Here is a 23,612-nt window from a genome sequence, read left to right on the forward strand (position 1 = left end):
AGACTCCAACTTTAAAATTCAAATGTTTTCAGAGGAAAAACCAGCCATGAAGTTAAGTTTAATGAGAAAGAAAAATACCCTGAAATGAAGTTCAGATGAGAGCAAAATGTAGATCACGATGGAAAAAAAATCACCAGTTTTGGACAACCCTACTTATACTTTTACCTTGATTTCCTGCAGATCATTTGCAGTAGCAAGACATTTTACAGTGATCAAGTAATCTATAATGAAGTGCCCCTTCAGTTCAGATAAAAATAAGAAGCTGAGCCTTTTTCTCAAAACTGAAACCAGACAATTGATCTCTGTTCTTTTTAGTGTTTTTTTTGCACCTCTGCACTTCCCAAGACTAGAAGCAGACATTCCAAAATACCAAATACGTAACGAGGGCTTTTCTCACTGTAGTCACAACCCAACTGGGAGATGAAGAAACCCAGATCTAAAAAGTTGTTTTCCAGCCTTATTTCCAGACCAAAAAATTTGAGATAATTTTGGATGAACTAGATTGCAATCTGGACTAGGTGTTTTTCCATCATTCCCTTTAATGGAAGTGGCTAGCACTGTCTTTGCTGGGGTACCTATCCCACCCTCAGTACCACTTCAGTTTCCAGTCAGTGGATTGACTTCTGCAAGGAAGGTGAAGTGCCTTTTGGTTGGTTGTCCAGAGTTTGTTGCCCTCCCGGGTCCCCATCCAAAGCCCACTGCAGTCAATGGATTTCTTTCCATTGGCATCGATGGTTTAATCAGGCCACCTAGAGTTTCATATCCTTGTTTTAAAATCAATAAAGATATTTGTAAAGGAACAAAAAGGAATGTGGGGGTAATATAGTGATACAAAACTGTGGCCCAGTTGGTCCTTAGGCAGGTCAAACGCCCGCTCTCTTCAGACTGAGAAAACATAGCAAGGTCGGACCTTCTTAAAGTGAGCTAGCGCCTGACCCAGCTGCTGCGGCAGATAAAACTCCCATTGACTTCTGTGGGAGCAGAATAATCAAATGAAGGGACAGCCAGATTTACGTCTGCACTTCCGTCCTCCAGATCAAATTCCACCCCCAAATGCACACAATTCCCCTTCCAAAGGAGTTGCATGCATGCACCTGAGGACAGGATTTGAAACCAAGTACCTCCCACCATTGTGCTGAAGAACTGCATAGCTCCAAGAATATCAGAGGTACTCGATTAGGCTGTAGTGCCCCAGACCAACAGACTTAATCTTGGATTTCCTGTCTCTTGCTGATTTTAGCTGAAATTCTTGTCAAAGGTTTAGTGTGAATGTAGCAGCCATGTGCACACTGTACTGGTGGGGCCGTATTTCCACACAGTAATCCTACTGGAAAATAGAAGGTCGGCCAAGTACCGCTTTTGTGGAGTAATTCCTTTAGTTGATAAGAAAATCAGCCAGCCAGCCATCTGTGATTCAGTTTGATACCTCTTAAGCAGAGGTCAGAATTGGAGCTGGCTGTATTTTCAGTCACACTTCTTTTTTAATTTGGCATCTGTTTACAGCAGTGAAGTAACTTATCCAGAAAAAAATTATTTAAACTTACTCTGATGCCTGGTTTAAGTAGCCATGTTAACTCACTCATATTATTCTTATAATAAGTGGAGAGCATACACTTCAGAGCAAGGAGGGTGGGTGTGCCTTTGTGCTCATTTTAGTTACTGATCAGCTGTTTTTTAACTTTGCAGAAAATAATTTTCATTTTTTTAGCCATTGAAACCCTAAAAATTTCAGTCTTTGGCAGAAAACCAAAATGTTTTCAGTTTTTTGATGAAAACACAGAAATTTTTGAAGAAAATTGAAAACTTTTTTTTTTGTGTAATTTTTTTGGGGGTCTAAAACCCTTCCTGATTAGCTCCATTCAGGGTACTTTACATGCATGATTCTGTCCTCCACTGTGGCTCTCTGTATCACTACTCTCGTGGTGTAGAAAGAAATGGAAATGCTTCACACAGAATCACCTATCTTAATGAAAATCCATGTTGATGCAGGAAGCTAAAGGTGCTGATAGTTTGGTAGGTAGCATTATTTGAGTCAGTAATGAACTAATACTTCAGCATGATGCTAAGTGACAGTGTGTTGCTGCTCTCTTTTGGATGAAATAAGAAACCAAAGAACTGGCTTTTCAGAAGCACCAGGGTGTTAGTCCCAAACTTGAATCTGGGTAATTATATTAAAATTCCCCCTGATGCTTCAGTTGTATGCAGTATTTGACTCCACAACTCTGACATTGTCTGGCAGCTATTTTAACAGTGCACAATCCACTCCAGAGGTGATTATATGTTAATGAGGGATGAAACATTTCCTCTAAATGCATGTGGTTTGAACCTGATTGCACTGAAGCCACTGTCAAAACTGCCATTCACCTTAGCGGGAACAGGATTGGGATCTTGTTGCCTGGAACTGCAACTTTTACTCAGGTGAAAAGTGTTTACATTAATAGTCCTGTTGCATGAGTAGGATTGAGCCCACAGTCTATGGGGAGTCAACACAGGGAACAACGGCCTAGGCATGGCCGAGAAAACTGATCTAACCTAATAAAATAAGGATTCAAAATTCCCTAGCCATTTTCATCCAGTCAGATATGAAAAAATAACAGCATTTAAAAACAGACAACAGAACAATAGTCCCACTAACTCAAACCTGGGACCTCCGTCACAGTTAGTTAATTGAAATTCCTGAGGACAGTGCAATCAGAATACTGCTTCAATGTGGTTTATCTCAGGCATTGTTCCTCTCCTTCCTCCTTCCTTATGTCTTATAAAATGCTATGTTACTATAATCCAAGCAAAGGGATGGCCAAAATGTTTCCTTGATCTGTGCAGTGAGTTTGTGTCATGACAATAAACGGTTATTCCCTTAACCCAGTGATACAGAGGGTCACTCTTTTTGTCTCTCCTTTTTCAGGGAGTTTTGCTATGCTTGGATATAAAGGACAGGCCAGACCCTCCTGGATTAAAATCCTTAACCAAGCTGCTAATCAGAAAGCTGCTTTTCTACAGCATTACGTTCCCTTGATGTTGAGAGAATACAAATGTTCAGCTAACTCTGCAGAGTTTTAGAATTCTTTCTGTATCTGAACCACTTACAAAACAACTCCAGAGTGGCTGGGGAAATCAGACAATTTAATCTTGCTGCGTTGTTGTTGGCTTAACATCAGCCAGGCAAATCCTGCAACTCACAGTGTAACTTTGGATGGTGTTGTTTTTATGGGTTTGTGTCAGGCTGATTTTTCATTTGTATTTTTTATAACTAATAAATATATTCTGATCTTACAAAGTGTGGGTTAAGCTTTGTTTTTCAAGTAATGCGTGGATGGAATGGTTTTGCTGGGTTGGGAGATAGTTAAAGGCCCTAAAGGCTACTTTTTCCCAAGGAAACCAGAAAATACCTGCCATTTGGTACAATCCGGTGCATTCCAAAGGTGAAAATTTGCTCTTCGGAAGCATATGAGTCAGGAATGAAATTTGGCAAAGAAAAGTTCACAGTATCCAGGGAAGGAGGTGAACCCCATCAGAGGTAGGCAACAACTCCTACCAGGGCCGGCTCCAGACCCCAGCGCGCCAAGGAGGCGCGTGGGGCGGCATTGTCCTGGCAGGCCGGCATTTGGCTCCGGCGGACCTTCCGCAGTCATGCCTGCGGGTGGTCCACCGGAGCCCCGGGACGAGCGGACCTGCCGCAGGCATGACTGCGGAGGGTCCCCTCTTCCCACGGCTCGGCTTGAGCTCCCGCAGGCATGACTGCGGCGGGTGCACTGGTCCCGCGGCTCGGACGGAGCTCCCGCAGGCATGGCTGCGGATGCTCCACCGGAGCCGCGGGACCACGGGACCGTCCGCAGGCACTTCTGCCCCACCCGCGGGATCGGGGAAGGGCGGCGCGGCGCACCGCCCTACTTGGGGCGGCGGAATTTCTAGAGCCGCCCCTGACTCCTACCCTTCATTCTGTCTTTAATTTGCACTCCGGAATCCAATGACCTCCATTCAAATCTAGGTCTGCTTTAAAAACAAAACACAAAATTAACAAGAAAAAACATCTGCCACAGCTCCATAGATGAACTAAAGTTAATAAAATCAATGTACATCAACAGATAAGCTCACAATAATCTTGTAATATCTTCTTTCTCATCAGGCTTATTATATACAACTGTTGTGCAATTGTTTCTATCTGTAGCTAATGACTGGTGAAATCATGTCTACTCTACTGGCAAGAAAATTTGATTAAAAGCTCCTAAGTATATGAATCGAGATAAGTTGTCCTGGTATGGTAAGGCCAAATCTTACCTTCCTCAGGTGATGCTCACGTGGACTTTTCTCCTGCTGATGTCAATAGCAGTTTGGTTGTGTAAGGCAGAGTGTCTGGGCCATTGCTGGCACATACAGGCTCTTTCTGTGTGGTTTTTCTTTAAACTGCTGCTTCTTGCAGTAATTAAGACATAATATCATTGAATGGAAAGTGGGAAACAACTGATATTGACAACCAGGTATTGACTTATCTGGCAGTGACTGCACTGGAATTTTGGTTAACATTGTGCTACCGATAATAACAATAAAGGAGAGGTAATTTTGAAACCATGCAGGTAAATATCTGTTTTGAGAGGTGCAGCAATCCAAAATGCTGAGAATTTTAAAAACCAATTGGACTAAAATGTGAAATGTATTTAGATTTGATTGACTGCTAATAACGATGAGATTGTCCGTAAAATGTTTTCCAAACTCCTTCAGGGTATTAGACATTTATTAATTAAGGTCACATTTTAGGTGCTTCGCTGATCTTGGTGATGGGCCTGATTTGAACCAGCAGGTGTGTGGATGCAACAAGGAAAGGATATTATTTGGGAGGGTGGGAAAAAGTAGAATCCTGCTCCCATTTGAAGTCAATGGCAAAACTCCCATTAACTTCAGGGGGCCCAGGACTTCACCTAAAGACTCCTCAGTCAGCTGCTGACTAGAGTAAACTTGCAGTGTAAACAGATGACATGATGATTTTGTTCCTATTATTACTGAGGAAATGGATTTATCTGAGATTTTACACTGTGCTAGATGTCAAAAGCTGGACAAGGGCTTTTACAGTTTTAAATTGAAATTAGTGTTTCCTATGTCTACAGACTGCAGAGTACATGGAGAGTTAGATGCCAGGGGACTATTTTGATAACCTTTGTACCCCAAAAAATAAATCAGCAATTTTTATTTCTTTTTCTTTGTTTATAAAATGGCATGTTCCTCAGTGCATTTCCTAGGAGGCAGTTGTTCATAGAACAATCAGCAGTGCAACTAGCACTAATTGACAACTTTGTTAGCAGTTTTGGCTGAGGCCAAAAACTAATGGATTGCATCATCATCCAGAATATTTTCTCATCTCTGGGGGTTATCCTTCTAGTTTCAGATCACTGGCAGGTCAGTGATGGGGACGCTTGCAATACTGTTATCTTTGCTCTATGGATAGGAGGAGTGCTGGTCTCCTCAGCTGTCAATCAACACTAAATTCCCAGGAAAGCTATATAAAAGGAAAAACTAAAATTACAGGTAAAACTGATTGTGAATTAAAGATCATGTGATCCTCCGCTCAGATCAGAGAACCGACGTCCAGTAGCCTAAATACTGTAATAAGAACTTAAGTGCATCCTAGGTGCATTCAGCAGAATCGCTTCTCGTTCCCGTTCTATCTTTTCCAAATGAAGTTCTGTCACTGCAGTTGATGGACACAATTTAGGGATTTTCTAGAAATGTGAAGATGCACTCGGCATGATTTTTTTTTTTTGAATGCATATGCAGTTCAGTGGTATGAATGAAGCACTTGATGATCTCTTGTGGAGCAGAATGAGTGTGTTGAGTGAGAGCAGCAAGAGCTTTCCCATAATTCAGTGGGGGAAATGGGACTTGCTGTACCTGCCGGTGTTTGTCAATGAACACTGCAAACAGTAATTTTCGTCTTATTAGTGACACACAGTTAAAGTATAGGTTGTTTGTCTGGTTATCTTCATCACCATGGTATACGAGCTCCTGTCCTGTTGGCCCAGATGATGCCTAGGTTGGTGAGCAAGATTTAGCAAAGGTGCAGCATGTTTCTCAGCCCCATTGAAACAGTTAATTGTCTGTCTAGTTGTGTGACAATTTCAGCTTCAATGAGGGGGTCAAACAGATTGAATGGAAGGGAAGATAGTTCAAAATGAAAGGCCAGGCCAGGGGCCTTCAAACTCTCCCCATGTGTGGTCATCATGACTCCATCTTGCTTTTGGCATCTCCCTTGACTGAAACTGAATGAGGTGAGTGAAATTCTGACTCAAGTGATGGAGTCAGTCCTATCAGAAATGTTAATGCATAGATGTTGACATCATTTTTATACTATATGTATAAAATTTGTATACACGTATGTGAATGTAATGTCTATAAACATACCTATATGTCTCCAATGTGTGTGTATAAAGCCATGTTAATAGATAGCCTTATAGAAATTATTTTGGATAGATTGGTAATTTTATACTAGTCCTTCTATAGAATTAACTCCACTTCTTTCCTCAGTATATTATGTAATGGGAGCGTTGCATATTAAAGCTAAGCCTTATTTCACTGAGTAGACCCATATTCTGCACTACTGCTTTGTTTCTCCTTTGAATTTTTGATACATGTGCACAAGTTATGGGCCAGGGAGGTGAGGGCTGCATTACTAATATCTGTTCTGTGCTTTGAAGACTTCACAGCTGAAACAACCAAAGAGACTTTTACATGTTGAGGTTAGTGTTTTGTTGGCTAGATTCTTGCTCTCTGATGAATGGCTTGCATACTCACTGTCCAGCAACGTCATGCCACTGACGTGGGACCAAGCCATTGTGCTACAAAGCTGACGCGATTCAGAGCACTCTGAGTGACTTGATCTCTTGAGCCTATGAGGTAGGACACCTGAGGTGGTCAGAGAGAAACTGCCTGAGGAAAGGAGTGGATTGTGGATTCATTGCCAAAACAACAGGTAACAGAGCTTTTTTTCTGGATCATTAGCCAGACTGAGGAAGACCTTGATGAGGTTCAAAAGGTAATGTACAAAGTGATGTGATAAATTCCATGGGCCACTGGAGGAAAAGGAAGCAGGATCAAGCTCTATATGAGGTGATGAGTGTTATATAAAAATCTAGATAAGATGAAGACTGAACCCTTCAAGCAGCACTGTTAAGTCCTTTTGAAGTCCTGTTATAACCCAATTCAGTTTTCTGAGGCCATAAGAGCAAGAGGTATTTGGCTGTGAGTTTGAGCCCCAACATTGGAACAAATCACTGATGGTACATGCTCTTTATTATCCTGGAGATTTATTTGATCATATCAGACAGGTCCAGATCCTGAATCCTAGTAATATAACGCAGAGTCCTAAACCCAGTCTAAAGCTAACAGCTGGTGAAGGAGAAGCTGGGGGAAGGAGAGTCGTGTACCCAACCTTCTGAAGAATACCTTTCCTCCCAAAATTAAGCCAAGTGGCAAGTGTCCAGGGGAAACAGGCAAGGAGCTACGGTGAGCCAGACACAAAGAGTAAAGTGCCACAAAAGCAAAAAGAAAAATATTTGCATCCCAATGTGGAACCCTGGGTAGTGCTGTGTGACTATCCCGTTGGGATGCTGGAAAAACTTTCCTTCCAATCAGGGTTAAAGAGACCCCAAAGCTATGAACATTCAACAAAGGACACTATTTCCACCTGGACACTCAGGATACCCAGGGGCGGCTCCAGACACCAGCACGCCAAGCGTGTGCCTGGGGTGGCAAGCCACGGGGGGCACTCTGCCGGTCGCCGCGAGGGCGGCAGGCAGGTTGCCTTCGGCGGCATGCCTGCGGAGGGTCCGCTGGTCCCGCGGCTTCGGCGGACCTCCCGCAGGTGTGCTGCTGAATCCGTGGGACCGGGGACCTCCCACAGGCAAGCCGCCGAATGCACCCTGCCTGCCGTGCTTGGGGCGGCAAAATACCTAAAGCCGCCCCTGAGGATACCAGAGACAAATGTTTCAAAAGCTGCTTCTAAATTTCAATGGCGCGTGCACTAAAAACTGCATATATGAGTGTGTGGGTGCAAATAAAGAGGCTGGCTTAGACCTCTTCAAAACTTGGCCCCATTTGTCCAGGGAACTTAGCTGTATTTGCAAAAAATTCCTGTGCTGCGTCTTAGCAAATGTGTAAATGCACCCACCTCCAAATGCAGCCAATATGCGCATTACATTATGCCACCAACTGCCAGTCTGAGACAACTGGCCATCTTCCTGAGTAATACACAAAGGCTTTCCTTCTCCTTTATTTGCAAAGGGTAGACATTTTTAAACCACCTAAGTCTCATTGACTTTGTGAGACGTAGCCTCCTTCGTGCCTAAATCACTTTTGAAAGTGGGACTTAGGCTTCTAAATGACCTACGTGTTTTGAAAAATGCTGCCCAAAACTTTAGAGGCCTGTGGGTCTGATTTTTATGAAGTGCTCTCCTTCTTCAACTTCCTCTGAAATTGGTAGGAGATAAAAGCACTCAGCACCTCCCAGGATCTGCTTGGAGGAATCAGAATGAAAGAACTTGCAGCAAGTATACGTAGAGAGGAACTGAACTAAATCCCCTTCCCAGGAGAGGAAAATGTTAGATAAATTGATAGGGAATCCAGGTTGAGAGAGAGCGATTAGGTTCTGTTTCTGGCTCAAGTATTAAGCCAATTGTAAAGAATGATTGGTTCAACTATTCTACTTCAAGATCATCATCTTTATTTGGTTCCCTTTTCCCTTGCCTTGCCACAAAAAATCTGCCTAATGTACAGATGTCAAAAACAACATCAAACTCATGTACAGTACCATTTAAGATTTAACAATGCTGCATTTATGTCACTGGGGCTAAGGTCGTGCAAGCATTTGAATTGGAAATCCCTGGATATTTGTTTGCATGGTGGCAGGGCTGGATGAAGGCTTTTAAATAACTACAGAAATGTATTAGCAGCCTGCTGTGCGATGGTTCACCCTAGCTCAGGAATGTCAGTGTAAAGAAAGGCGGATGTATCCAAGGTGAAGAAAGCCAAATGTACTTGTCAAGTCAGTTTTCCCAGCTTGAGTTAAGATGTGAAATGGCCGGTTACAGGCAAAGAGCAATATTCTCTCAGCATAGGGAATGTGAACTGTCATCACAAGTGTGATGGCAGTAAAAGGACAGCATAGGCGCTAATTAAACCTCCCATTCCTTTCTCAGAAATCAGTTTCCTGATCAGCCCAGAGCGCTTTGCACATGAACAAGGAAGCTTTCGATGCACTTCTGAACTGGCCACCAAAACACTGAAATGCATGGGTTCAGACTAATCTTTCCTAAGTATAATGAAAGCTCCAGTTTTCACCAAGCACAGCATGCAGTGGGACACACAATCTGGTGATGTTGTCTCTCTGATATCACTCAGCTTGGCAATTCCATTAAAAGAAACACCAGATCATCTCTTTTATCTCTCTTTAAGTATGTGTACTGTTCTGTGCAAATCTGCTCTGTGGACCACCGATCTTACAAAGAGATTCTAGAGTAGCTAAGGTGCTATATACTTTCCCATGTCCATTTTCCGTTCTAGTTTATAAAAGTTCTTCCTTGACTTCAGTGTGAGAAGGCTCAGGCCCATAGGCCAAACTTTTCATAAGTAACTACTAGTGACTTCAGGTGTCCCCAGCCATTTTTGGATGCCTACCTTCAGACACCCTAAAGGAGCTTCATTTTCAGAAAGTGTTGAGGACCCACATTCTAATGATCAGCCCCATTCCAGGTATATCGTATTGGTCCCAGAATCTGAGCTATCCACAGTCATGAGTCACTTTTGAAAATCTTGGCCAGGGTGTCTAGGCTACTAGATAACTATCTACCTGTCTTGGTACTTCTATGGCTTCAGCATTGTAGTAATAATTGAATACCTCATAATCAGTAATGAATACTATCCTCACAATACCCCTGTGAGGAAGGGAAATGTCATTTATCCCCATTTTACAGAGGGGAACTGAGGCACAGAGAGATTAAGTGACTTGCCCAGGATCATGCAGGAAATCCGTTATTGAGTCAGAAATTTAACCCCAATCTCCTGAGTCCCAGTCCAGCGTCCTACCCGCTATACTGTGAGAGGAGAAAAAAGAAAGGGAGTGCTCCTGTTTAAATGCTTGCCATTTCTGCCCATTTTCCACTTTCCAGTTAGTGTGGAGATTACAGGCTTCTCTTTCAACTGAGCATGTTCCTCTACATTGTTACCAGTTTAATAGCACCAAAGACATCTGTAACACAAAATGACTTTCAATGTTCTTTGCAGTCATCAGTCAGATTGGGCTATTACCCTGACAACCACGAGACGTACCTGTGAGGAGAAGAGTAATTCTCCCTTCCCCCACCTGTGCCCCACTTACTGAGGAGCTTTAGGGAGCCCACACTTATGATTTCATTATGAATTTTTTTAAATCTCAAGCTGTCTTTAAATGTATGTTTACATTTTCCCCTCAGCACCATCTGTTCTCTGTCTGCTTCAGCATACAACTGCGAAGAACTAGATAGATCAGGGGGCTCCTTTCTACAGAATTCTTTAATGCTTTCTAGTGCATTATGACTATTGACACCTGCAGTAGCAGCCATCTAAGCACTGACTAATGGCTTCCTGTATCTACTTTTAGCATTGTCTGCTAATATTCACTCTTTTTGAAATGATTCCCAGCTGTTGGATCCTTCCAAAGAGTGTGTCTTGCCAGACGTAGGGATATGACTCCCACTCACAATTGCCAGGTGGCTTTTAACGGCTAAATGAAAAAAACTTTTCTCACCCAACAGAGAATTTGCGGATGGAGTTTGAGAAACATTCAAGATTTATTTAGAAGGATTCTTTCACAGCCCTTACGCTTTCAGAATATTTGAATATATATAGCCATTTGTTGACAGAAATTATTACTTCATAGTTGAACTTAATAATATGGCGTCCGTTCAAGTAAGCTGGAGCTTGATTGCTTTATTCCCACATGACTCTAAGCTAACAAAACAACCCATTTGCAGCAGGCACTATTCTGAAACCCTCCCGCACGGAAGGCATGAATGAAAAGAGTCATTTTTCCCCTTCTTAATTTTTTTTTTAATTGTTTGACTCTAGCACTTGTGAAAGGTGTTGAATTGACACCCATGGAACCTGAGATCTTCTGTTTATCCCCAGAACAGGAACTGTATTTTTCCCACATGGCTCTGTCAGTGTAATTCAAATCTGGCCCAGCAGAGGCACTGTTTGTAGTGGGAGCGGAACTTGTTCTCCTTGGCCTCTCTGGGACATCCAAAAAGGATGCCAGTTTGTACTAACAGTGCTAGTGAACACTGAGAACTGAACTGAGCCCCCCTTCCATTTAGTCAGAGAACAGGAAAGAGCTTGTTTTAATCACAGCAGTTTAGATTCTGCAGAAGTTATTTGGGCCCAACACAAGCGGCATCTCCAAAAATATCTATATTTTAAATGTTGTATTCTTGGTCCACACCATGCTGTGCGAGCTTGAGGACAAAGCCATTTGGCACTGTCTGGCAGTAAACCATAGCTGTTGCCTCCAAAGGAAGCAATGGCCAGAGGAAGTGACAACTGTCCTTGCATGCTGGCAAAGAAATTTCTTTACTACCCAATAATGAGATAGAAAATGCATGCTATCACTGTCAAACTTCATACCTTTTGTATCTAACCAATGTGTTATAAATGAAAGACCAAACCATTCATTTTAGAAAATGTATGCCTTCAAACAAAACTGATGTGCCTCAGTCATCATTACAAAGTCGCTTCCACATGCACCGCTATACTGCGGTATCACAACAGCACAGTTTGTGCTTATACTTAAAATAGACAATACTTACCCTATTTCAAATCAGATTGTGTAATAACAGTGGGCAAATGTTGACTTTTTAATGGTCACTGGTACTTCAATAACACTTACTATAACATTGTTAGCGTATAAAATGTTGACACTGTTAAATGGTCAGACACATGCTGCTTAGTTCTGACCACAATCCTACTGAACGGTTACTACTCACTGAAAATGTACATCAATCGGAGATTAAGCCATTACTGAGTAGAGCTAGGCAGAAAATAGATTTTCCATTTTGCAGGAAATTCCATTATTTTGAAATTTCACCAGTTCCAAAATGGAATGAAAAATTTTTTTAATTTCCAGAAAAATGAAATTCTAAAAAAGTCATGTTTTTAAACACCTGGGACATTTCGTTTTGATAAAACAGAAACATTTCATTTTAATTTTGACTTTTTAACTTTCTTCAAAGTGTTTTTATATAAAAAACAGTTTGAAGAAAGTTAAAAAGTCAAAATTAAAATGAAATGTTTCTATTTCATTTGGAAAAGTCATTTTGAAATGAAAAATCAAAGTGTTTGATACTGAAAATGCCAAAACAGGATGTTTTAACATTATTGAAATGTTTCACTTCATCTATTTTGTCAAAGTTGGCATGTTCTTCAAATCATTTTGATGAAAATGGCTTCCTTTTTTTGGGGGGGGGGGAGTTTGGTGGGAAGGTTTGATGACAAAATTCAGACCAACACTATTACTGTGTGTATTGCTTTTTCTCTACTATCCTGCAATATCCTTTTTAACACTGAGTATCACGTGGCATGCTGTCTGTATTGTCACTCATGGATAGAATGTTGCTTTCACTCAGTGGGCATGAGCCATGTGACCAGCAATCCTCATGTTACTATGCCCTACAACTGTACAAGCAAACTTATTTCCCGTTGGGAAGTTTCTTGACCAGGGTGACCAGACTGCAAGTGTGAAAAATCGGGACAGGGAGTGGGGGATAATAGGTGCCTATATAAGACAAAGCCCCAAATATCAGGACTGTCTCTATAAAATCAGGACATCTGATCACCCTATTCTTGACAAATTTGGTTATAATGCTACTTTTAATACAATGCCTCAAATTTCATGGCAATATGTTTTGGGTAAGTAGTTGTAATTAAAATTTTACCATTTACATGCACAGCGCGGACACCTCCTGTATTTATTTCAGCTGTGGAATTTGTTCCAGACTAAATCTTGGGGTTTTTTTTTAATTAGGATAAGTACAATAATTGAAGTTTTCTTAGGTAAGAAATTGGAGCTCCCCAGAGTTATCTTTTATTGTTTTTACCTGTATAACTCCAAACCAATGTGATTTTTCTAAACAAATATTTGACACTCTTTTACTTTGCAATATGAATAGGTTCCTTGTGTCTGCATAACGAGGTTTATTTAATTTGGAAAAGAACCTAAGGGTCTTATTTGCAACCAAACATTGTGTTTGAAGAGACTGCTCTCAAGATGCTCACACAACTATCAGTTACTTTAAAAGCAAATGTATGTAAATACGAAGAGGAGCCTAAACTGATGTTAGTTGATATACAGAAGAACCCTATGGATATAACAGATGAATGAACAATCTGTCTAATCATATGCTGACTCTGTATTATGTTATAACCATTATACAGATTACAAACAAGTTTCTTTAAAAGTCCATCACTACAGAATTGCACAATGAAATGTAATGGCTCCAAGGACTATACTGGTTAAAGAATATGGATTTTAAACAGTGCCTTACAAATACATACTAGTGAACATTTTACATAAGTAGTATGCACAGAAATACATAACCCTTGACCTCCGTGGGACTATTCATGTCCATGAACTCTCACCAGCATGAGGCAGAGTTGCATAATCAGGCCTCTTAGCATATGGGCTATAATCACAGTAATCCTAGACACAGTGGGATTACTTAAAGACAGCGCTCCAGCCCACTCCAAATCTAAATTTCATGACACTGAAGCTAGATCTTCAGGGGGGAAATTTCTAAAAGCATCCTTTAGCTTTGTTCCCAGAATTGCAATTTGGAGTGGCTGAGTGACTGAGCACCCAAAAGTCCAGAAGGTGCAGATTCAAAACTGCAACTGTGACCACAGGTCAGAATTTTGGGATGCACTGAACACGGTTGCCAGAACACAGGCATATGCTTTAAGGTACTCACATTGAGGCCACTCTGAAAATCTGATCCTGTGTTGTTTTCATTCTGGGGGGGAGGGTTGCACATGTGAGTATGCAGCCATCCACAGTCCTGATACCATATGTGTTTATACTGCATTCCTAAGAGGTTTCCTGTCACATGTTGTGATTTCCTTCTGTGTACATGTTTGAATATCTGAATATTAAACCTAACAAAGGGGAATATGTTGGGTGAGGGGTGTTCTTGTTTTCCTGTTCTTCTCTAACAAGTCAAGAAGGGTGAAAAGTGAAGACCTGCTTAGTCAGAAAACAGGCTGTAACCCTTTCTCCATGTCCTGTGTAACTTTTGCTTAAAATATGCTTGAGTTGACAAAGATCTAATTCCTGTCTTGGTGTTCTTTGTCACAGGTCTCCACAGAACTAAGAATACTGAAAGCAGCGTCCCTTCCCAGGATGGACCTGGTCATCAGTTTTGTTTCTCTTCTATTTGTAATCTCTTCTGTACGCACAGGTAAGTTTCCAGCCAACAGATGGTATCTAAATAACAACAGTATTTGTAACTCGGGAAAGTGCAGCTGTAGGTCAGGTGTCTTTTCAGTCCTTGATGCAGTGTCTGCAGGGAGCTTATAGCACAAGCAGTGTGGGGAAATACATAACAGGATTTGTTTCCCAAGTTCACCAGCCTCCCTAGTTTAGAGCAGCTTCGTTAAAGGCAAAGGAGAAAACTACTAAGCAATTGAAAATGCTATGTGAAGTGAAGAAGCTGAATAAGCCAAGTTTATAAAATAGCCCAAGAGCTGTCATTCTGAGATGTGCTTTGAGCATTTTATTGCATTGTCCTAGCTCTGCCCTCACGGCTAGAACATTAGAAATTATGGGGAGAGCAAAAAGCCATCCTGTCCCAGGATGCTTCCTCGGTCCTTCTCTGGGTCTTGCTGATAAATGTAAAAGCATTTCATGCATTAGGTTCACCCTTTCCCAGCTACATCTCTCCTCACTGTGGTATTCTCTATATTCTAAGTATGGCTGATTTGTTTCTGACTTTTTTTTAATTCTCCCTAATTTAACCCCCAAAGCCATCATTAAGCAACAACATGAGGTACACTCTCTGCTTTGCTTTGGGAATTTTAGGCCCAAAAGGAAACTTAGCTAATTCCACAGAGTGCCCTGAAGGGGAGCTGGCATCTGAGTGCAAAAAGACCAGGAGATTCATAGATAAGGCTGACATTAGATCTGTGATGAAGTAAATGGGTACTAGAGAACCAGTTAACCCTTTAGCTGTTTCAGTCCTTCTATGGCTGGCAATGGATGTCTTGCTGGAGAACACAGACTAGGATTGGATTGTAGAGTTTCTCCACTGCTCCTGGTATGAATGGGTTAAGAAAGGAGCTTGGACCTTTAACTCTGAATTATCCTGGCTTTTGCTAATTTAAATCCAAGTCATAAGAGTAAATCCCCTCCCCCTAACCTCTGTCTACTTCTCTGCCTGTTGTTAGACTCTGAATTCCTCAGGGCTGGTGCTGTCTTTTCTTGAATGTTGGGAAAGCACCCACGAAAAACAAATAATAAGAATGAGCTGCCTTTTACCCATCCAGCTTAGCCTGTTTGGAAGATTACACCTTTACATTTGACTCAAATGTCAGTGTCTGTGATTGATTTTTATAATCTCGATGTGAGCACACTTCCAATTATTCTTGTCCCTTGTAGAACCCTCGATCATTTCTTTTGACTGTTGTCTATTCAAATTAGTGTTATTTTCAGGCATCTGCTTGCAATGCAAGTTCTATCTACTGCCTGAATTATTTCTTTTTCAGGCTACTCTTATTAATTCTGTACGTCTCCCAGTAGAGATCAGGAGCCTGAGTCTGATCTATTCTGCTCCAGTGTAAATTGGGAGGAATACCATTGATACCAATGGAATCACTCCAGTTTGAGCTGGTGCACATATTTGATTTGAGTCCTCAATGTTTTTCAGTGTTTGAATCACGCTCCACAATTATTAGCATTCTTTGACGCGATCCCTGCATTTCTGTATAAAGAACTCATCTAGAGCCAGGACACATGTTGCACACATGAAATGTCACTTGCTACCCTAGATAACTGGTCCTTTGGAGTCTCAATAGAGGATGTCCTTCAGAGACACCAAACCAGTGGCTGATCAAATTCTATTGTTTTCTTAAGAGTTGGAGTTGATTTGGGATCTGACAGGAAAACTGACTGCAGATGGACAGATTTTGTTCAGGATGTTACAGAATTCCAATTGTCCTTCTTGTTTTCTAGTGGCAAAAGAATACAGACTATATAGCTCCCTAATTGTGTCAGTATTTCTTGATGTCAGTGAGGGAGATCTTGACAGTGAGAGAGTCTTAAAACTGATCGCACTAGGCGAAGTTCCAAGAACTGATGAGAACCTGCGGGAAAGGATTCATTGAGGACAATGGGAGTTTAAACAATCTTCTTTCATTAGGAAGTTTTTAACCATCATGAAACAAACACACACACACACACACCCCTTGTTGAACTAGAGTAGACGTGGGGCTAATGTGTTGGGTAAGATTAAAGCAGAGAAATATCTTATCTTAAATACTTGTAACATGAGATGCCCTTGGGTTTGGTGCATGAGCACAATTGAGATGTGTGTGTATGTATGTGGAGACCAATGATGTGCAACCCTCGGGAGGGTGGATCCTTCTCTTCTGTGTGAAAGATATAATGAAGCCAACCATTCTCTCATGAGATTTCTAGCTCTTCCTGGCTTTGGTCAGACTGGAATCTCCCTGAGAACTATCCTGGCTATTATGGTATTTAAACCATTCATGCTTCCAATCCCAACTGAAGAGTAAAGGTTGTAGAAATGTATGGCTTTTTTCCCCCTTTAAGTTTACCAACCTCACAGGTATTGTTTGGCATTAGCTCATGTTTAGGTGATGGTTCAGGTTGGGTCTTATTTTCTCCTTTTTCATTTGCTCCCCAGAGCAGACACCTTTGTGCAGCTAGTGACAGACTGCCCATATTATAGCTGGACATTGACAGGCAGAGCTGTAACATTAAGGGCAAAATCCTCCCCTTTTCTCTACCATTATCTTGATGCGGTGGGACCAGTGATGTTTTGCTGTGCAAGGTAGTAAGGTTTTTTGTGCTTCCTGAGTCCAGCAGAGCATGGAGTAATGGTCTCAAGTTGCAGTAGGGGAGGTTTAGGTTGGATATTGTGAAAAAGGTTTTCCTTAGGAGGATGGTGAAGCACTGGAATGGGTTACCTAGGGAGGTGATGGAATCTCCTTTTTTAGAGGTTTTTAAGGTCAGGCTTGACAAAGCCCTGGCTGGGATGATTTAGCTGGGGGATTGGTTCTACTTTGAGCAGGGGTTTGGACTAGATGACCTCCTGAGGTCCCTTCCAGCCCTGATAGGCTATGAATCTATGTTCCCAAACTTATCGTTTTCCTGTTATCATGACCCAAATACAGTCCAATCAAGGTGGGACATCTTTGCATTTCAGGGAAGAGGCATCCTCTTTGAATGTAATTTATCGAGCATGACAACATCAAGGGCATAGATGTAACATTTTCTTTCTTGAGTGAATCCAGGATAATTGTATCATCTCCCTTCATCTCTATCAGCAGAAGCAGCCTCAGCGTGTCCTGATCAGGATCCTGAGCTGGAACCCTGGAACGCTGGTCATGATGAAGAGCAACACATTGAAATCAGCAAAGGCAGGAAGCTCCTTCTCTCTTCCTCTGCAACCGTCCACTCTATCCACATCACAGACGGAGGTAAATCCTTCTGCCAGCCTGAGAGCCAAGCCAGGGGACAAGGGTTCTCCATTAGGTCTACTTAGATCAGCGCACATGGCACAGGGACAGCTTCCTCCAGGGTGCTATGAGGTAGAGCAAATATTGGATAATGCCAACTTCAATTTCGTACCAGGGTGGGTGATGATAGGGATGATATCAGCTCTGGGCAGCTAAGAGTAGCTTGTTTGTTGTCTTCTCTGGAGAATTTACAAAAATACATCAACTTGATTAATAGTTCTGGTCCTACAGTTTCCTTTGTAAACCCTATCCTAGCAATTTGCTGTACAGATAATGTCATAATGAAGCAAGGATATTCTTAGGGTCTCAGGACAAGGCAGATATGTGTTTACTCTTTGACTAAAAGGACAGTATCCTATTTTGTTGCTGATGACTGCTAGCATTAACCACTTTTATTCAGCATTAACTCGTAAGTCCTTGTGCAGTCTCCTATTCAGTCCTTCTCTATACAAAACTCCATTGAGTTCAGTGAGAGTTTGTCTGAGTCAAAGCCAAATAAACACTTTAGGATCTGGCCCTAAAGCAGTTTTGGGGAATATGTTTGACATTTCTCTCTCATGTAATTGGGAAAGCTGGCCCTGCTTTTTGCACAATAGCACCACTAACTCTGGTGACTTGCTATGTTTTAAAACTTCATACCATTATTTTTTTCCTTAGGAAAACTGGTAATTAAGGACAATACACAGCCTATAGTTTTGCGAACTCGACATATATTGATTGAAAATGGAGGAGAGCTACATATCGGCAGTGAGCTATGTCCATACCAAAGTAATGTGATGATCATCTTATATGGGCGGTATGTACCTAAAGAACATGAATCCCCTAACTTAGTGCTAGATCTCTGTATTACATGTTCCCTTTCACAACACAGAGATACAAAATAATAATCGCAGTTAAGGTTTCACTGACATTAAATATGAATCACTCATGCAAACAATGCTTTGTGGGAGGCTTCTTGGCCTATTGAGCTAATTAACTTTACCAAAAAAAAAAGCGAGAGAGAAACTTTGGGACCTGGTTTTGAGTCCTGTTTGACCTATCACAAAACTGCCACATATTTCACCACCAATTGATCTCATTAGCTGTCTTGCTCAAGAGGTTTTGTAGCCTATCCATTCTTTCAAATATTTTAAAGTCACAGGAAAAAAGGCCCAACGTTTCCATTATTTTCTTGCGGTTACCTTGGTCTGAAAATTTTCCTGCCTAAATTTCTTTCCTCCTTATGCCAGAGAGAGGGAGAGGTGTGACAGGTGTCCCTGATGTACTGGGGTACCACTGAGCCTGCCAGTTCCACCAGTCTGGGTTCCGTTACACTGCCCTGCTGAGCCAGGCTCTGAAACCTCCTCCCGCACACACTGGCAGGGCCACCGCCAGCTGCAGAAAGACACAGACACTGCGTGTGAAGACTCAGCTCGAGAATTCCCCAGCACTCAAGGGTACACCCCCTCTGGAGTGTAAACCCAGAATTGTATTGTCTTGTGTGGCACAGAAAACCGTACAGTTTAAGTTCATGAAATTCGCTCCCTCCTTCAATGTGGAGGAAGATCTGCACAGCTTTTTGCCCCCCAGTTATGAATTGCACAAACTGGTTTATAGAAACCAAAACCAAATTTATTAACTACAAAGGATAGATTTTAAGTGATTACAAGGCGTAGCAAACAGAGCAAAGCAGATTGCTGAGCAAATGAAGCAAACACGCAAACTAAACTTAATCCACTAAAGAAACTGGCTACAAGTAGTAATTTCTCACCCTAAATGTTGTTTTAAGCAGGTTGCAGAGTTTCTTGTAGACGAACTGCTCTTGCTTGCAGTTTAGAACTCCAGATATTCCTTTCACAGGCCAGACACCTTCTAGCTTGGGTCCAGTCCTTTCTTCCCCAGATCAGTCTTAGGTGTTGTCAGCAGTCATCTTGGGCAAGGATTCAGTGAAGAACAGACCTAGATTAACTCACTTCCCTGCCTTAAATGGGATTTATATATGGTGGGAATCCTTTGTTTCCCCATTTGGTCCCCACCACTATTAGTGGACAAATACTAGTAGGCCAAGATGGGGTCCAGTACCAGGTGACATGATACATGACCTTGCCATGTCAAAGCAGCATCCCAGGAAGCTTCTCAGGAAGGTGGGAGATTAGCATCTTCAGAGTCCTATTGTTCTCCCTAATGGCCCATCCAGGCTGATTGCCTACTGTCTGGTGGGCATTCCCCAGGTATAAACACAGTTGTAATTGTTACATAGGCAATATTCTTAACTTCAGATACAGAAATGATACATGCATACAAATAGGATAATCATAGTCCTTACATCATAACCTTTCCAATGATACCTCACACGATCCATCTTACGTGAAACATATCTTAGTTATGCCATGTTCATATTCTAACAATATCTCTATGAAGAATATGGGGTGTAGTGTCACTAGAGGTAACTCAGTCAAAGAAATAGACTTCACTTCTGTGCAAAGTGCTTTACTGTTTCAAGTTGGTAAATATTACTTTCTATTCATTCAGGCCTGGTTGATACACAGCTTTTATACTGATATAACTACTTCAGCTAGGGATGTGGTTTGCTTTAAAAAAAAATAGTTATACAGTTACAACCGCTAGTGTGCATGCAGATATAGCAGCATAGCATATTCCCCTTCCCATATGGGAAAAGCTATCCTTGTGTAAGCCCATTTATACCAATATAACTATATCCACACTAGGTGTGTTGTACTGCTTTCCTACCAGTACAACTTTTGTGTGTCAACAAGCCTCCAAAGTGGAATGTCGATAGTAATCTAAAAGAACAAACTGGTGATAATGAGTCAGCTGCCATGTCTGTCCTAAATTGTCTGACCGCTGTTGTTTAGTGTTATTTCAGACAAAGAATTTATTTTCTATAGTCCCAGCATTTTGCATTCCTTAGGATCTCTTGAAAGAAATACATTCTAAACATGTTGCTTCCTCTTCTGTCGGGCACTATCCGCACTTGGTGGGAGGCTTCGTGTTGGCTTGGTAGTAAAATATTCTAATTCATCTATCTGTGTATATTTTTTACCCTACAGAGCAGATGATGGCATCCAGCCAGACGCTGACTTTGGGCAAAAATATATTGGAGTCAGTCGAGGTGGAACCCTTGAGATCCATGGTGAGAAAAAGTTGTCCTGGACTTTTCTAAACAAGACTCTTCACCCTGGTGGCATGGAAGAAGGTGGCTACTACTTTGAAAGGAGCTGGGGGCATCGAGGTGTCATTGTCCATGTTATTGACCCAAAAACAGGGGCAGTCATCCATTCAGATCGGTGAGTCAGTGTAGAGCCATCAGTATCTGGAAACTTTTGACATTACCTTGAAGGCAGCATCACCGTCAGATCAGAGATGGGCAAAGGGAATTTCCAGTGACAGAGTTATGTAGGTCTCATTGTATGCCTCACTATAGCTTTTTTCAATTCCGTAGTCTCCATAACCAAATTAGGGCCCAATCCTGCAAGATGATGAATGACTTCAGCTCCCTGCAAAGTCAGCAAGAGTAGATGGTGCTCAGCACCTTGCAGGATCGGGCCCTTAATGTGGATCAAAGACAGTCGTATCACGGGGTCCTTAGGTTTTTCTGGGCATTTTACCCAGAAACTTCCTTTCTCATGGGTTATTAGCAAGTACTAGATTTATTACATATGAAATTATTATTATTTTATATGTTTTGTGGTAGTTCCTAGGACCTTAGTCGTGAACCAGGACCCTATTGTGCTGACAGCTGTAAAACACAGAACAAAAAGATGGATCGGGCCCCATTAAACTTACAATCTAAGCAAGCTAGTATCCTAACCGGGCTCTGAATAACTGCCTCAGACAAACCTCTCATTGACTTCAAAGGAGATGCAGAGCTGCTGGCTGAATTCCAACTGAAGCAGCACTGTAGTCTCACACCAAAAATAAGTGAAGTGATGCATTTTTCCTTGTGCTTATTTCAATCAAATTTGGGTCCCTTCTCTAAGAAAACATGTTACCACTAATTAAGACAATTAACAGTTTTAAATATTCGAAGCTTTAAAAATGTTTATGAAGAACTGCTGGTTGTAGGGGTTTTCATCTGAGAGCTAGGGTTTTTTTTTTTAAATGCAGGCATGCATCTTATTTCTAATCCGGTGTTACAAAAGGAAATAACTGCACAATAAGTAATGTATTACTCCGGTAGTGGCACGCTTTTTTTTAACTAGGATAAAAAACAATTCTAAACACCATCCTAGAAAGTATATCAGTAAAAGAAAAAACGTTTTTTTTTTCTCTTCCTACATACCCACCTACTTTTTTCACCTGCCACTATTTCTCAAATGGGACGGTTATTGTTACAATTTTGCTGTTTCATTATCTAGATCTTAGGCAATTCTCTGAATTAGTTTTATGGAAAACCATAATGTATTCTTTTAAACAAACCAGTATAATAATCATTCCATTTCACTATACTATTAAGTAGCACTTTTGCAAGGAATGATGTATAATGGTATCTGTAGCAATACAAACATGTAGATCTCTCTATATAATACCTATTTTTAACCAGAGGGAATATACAGAAGGTGTGATGCTCCCTGGTGTAAATGCTTATTTTCTTTCCTTTAGGTTCGATACCTACAAACTGAAAGGGGAAAGTGCCCGTCTTGTCCAGTATTTGAGAGCAATTGACAATGGCATGATCCTGTCAGTAGCAGTGAATGATGAAGGGTCTAGAAACTTGGATGACTCAGCCAGGAAAGCAATGACCAAACTGGGCAGCAAGCATTTCCTCCATCTTGGGTTTAGGTATGTGCCTATCCTGCCAGTTCTGCCAGCACAGAGCACTTATTATGCTTTTCATGTAGCCAGATAATTCTACTCTCTCAAAGGCACAACGTTCTTTCACACTGTGAAAATTTTTTCCTTTTTTCTGTGCGAACTTTTAGCAGTTAATTAAATAGCCTAAGATGCATTCACTGTCTATATTGGGCATTTTTATTAGGAGTTTGAGGAATAACACATGATTCACATTAAAAGGCCTGTATTTTTCCATGATAACCCCACAAATTATCCATTCCTGTTTGTTTCCATGCCATACCCTAGAGATTTAAGATGTATGTATAAATCCAGTGTATTGTATATACATATCGTTCTCTTGGGTAAACAAACTTTAGGGCTAGTATAACAGCCATATAGCCCTGGCTAAATACATAGACAGACATTCTGGAAAATATATTATGTATATTTGGGATTTGTGCAGCATATAATTTAGTATGCATTATATTTACCCTGTAGACTCTAAAAGCCCTTTGGCCAATATACAGTATATGTTGGCACACATACTGTTTTAGAGAATATGTACTATTTGCCCAGTTGGAGTCCTAGTTTATCACGTTGCTCTGCATTTTTAAAAAGTGGTTGTTTGTTACCCAATAGGTCATAGTCTATGTAAAGTCTGGAGGAGTCATTGTGGACCATTTTTAAAAAATCCTTCAAGAACAGAGCCAAAGGCCAATCTTTGTGTGACAATTAGGTACCTGCAGATGGAGAACATTTTCATTCTGGTATATAAGGAAACTTAGCCGTGAGAGTCCCTTATCTGTTACAGGGAATTGGATGCACTGTGTTGAGAATTCCTAATGAAACAACCTAGTCTGCAAAAAAAAAAATAGGACAAAAACTGAACAAACAAAAAACCCACTATTTCCTCCCAGATACCCACAGTCCATGTTATGGCCCAATGGCCAGCCAGATTTCTGCTTCTGTAATTCTAATTTTGAGACACAGAAAGAGACTTTGAAAATCCTACATCTTTTTTCCAATCCTGCAATGGGGAAAATTTTTTTTTTTCATAATTTTGGTGAAAC

General features: G+C 41.2%; 2 protein-coding genes across 2 annotated transcripts in view; both read left to right on the top strand.

Annotated features, from left to right (window-relative positions):
* The window catches only part of LOC123344547 (cell surface hyaluronidase-like), a 77,063-nt gene extending 73,801 nt beyond the window's left edge, over window positions 1–3,262 (top strand). The window contains exon 25 of the mRNA XM_044980892.1: window positions 2,906–3,262. Within this exon, the coding sequence (XP_044836827.1) occupies window positions 2,906–3,060 (155 nt within the window). The 3' untranslated portion in view covers window positions 3,061–3,262. The remainder of the gene's footprint in view (window positions 1–2,905) is intronic.
* LOC123344548 (cell migration inducing hyaluronidase 1) overlaps window positions 1–23,612 on the top strand; it is a 144,030-nt gene that overhangs the window by 62,028 nt on the left and 58,390 nt on the right. Inside the window, exons 2-6 of the mRNA XM_044980893.1 lie at window positions 14,369–14,471; window positions 17,578–17,730; window positions 18,427–18,565; window positions 20,820–21,056; window positions 22,372–22,551. Of these exons, the coding sequence (XP_044836828.1) occupies window positions 14,414–14,471; window positions 17,578–17,730; window positions 18,427–18,565; window positions 20,820–21,056; window positions 22,372–22,551 (767 nt within the window). The 5' untranslated portion in view covers window positions 14,369–14,413. The remainder of the gene's footprint in view (window positions 1–14,368; window positions 14,472–17,577; window positions 17,731–18,426; window positions 18,566–20,819; window positions 21,057–22,371; window positions 22,552–23,612) is intronic.

Source organism: Mauremys mutica, chromosome 11 (assembly GCF_020497125.1).
Source record: "Mauremys mutica isolate MM-2020 ecotype Southern chromosome 11, ASM2049712v1, whole genome shotgun sequence".
Taxonomy (NCBI): Eukaryota; Metazoa; Chordata; order Testudines; family Geoemydidae; genus Mauremys; species Mauremys mutica.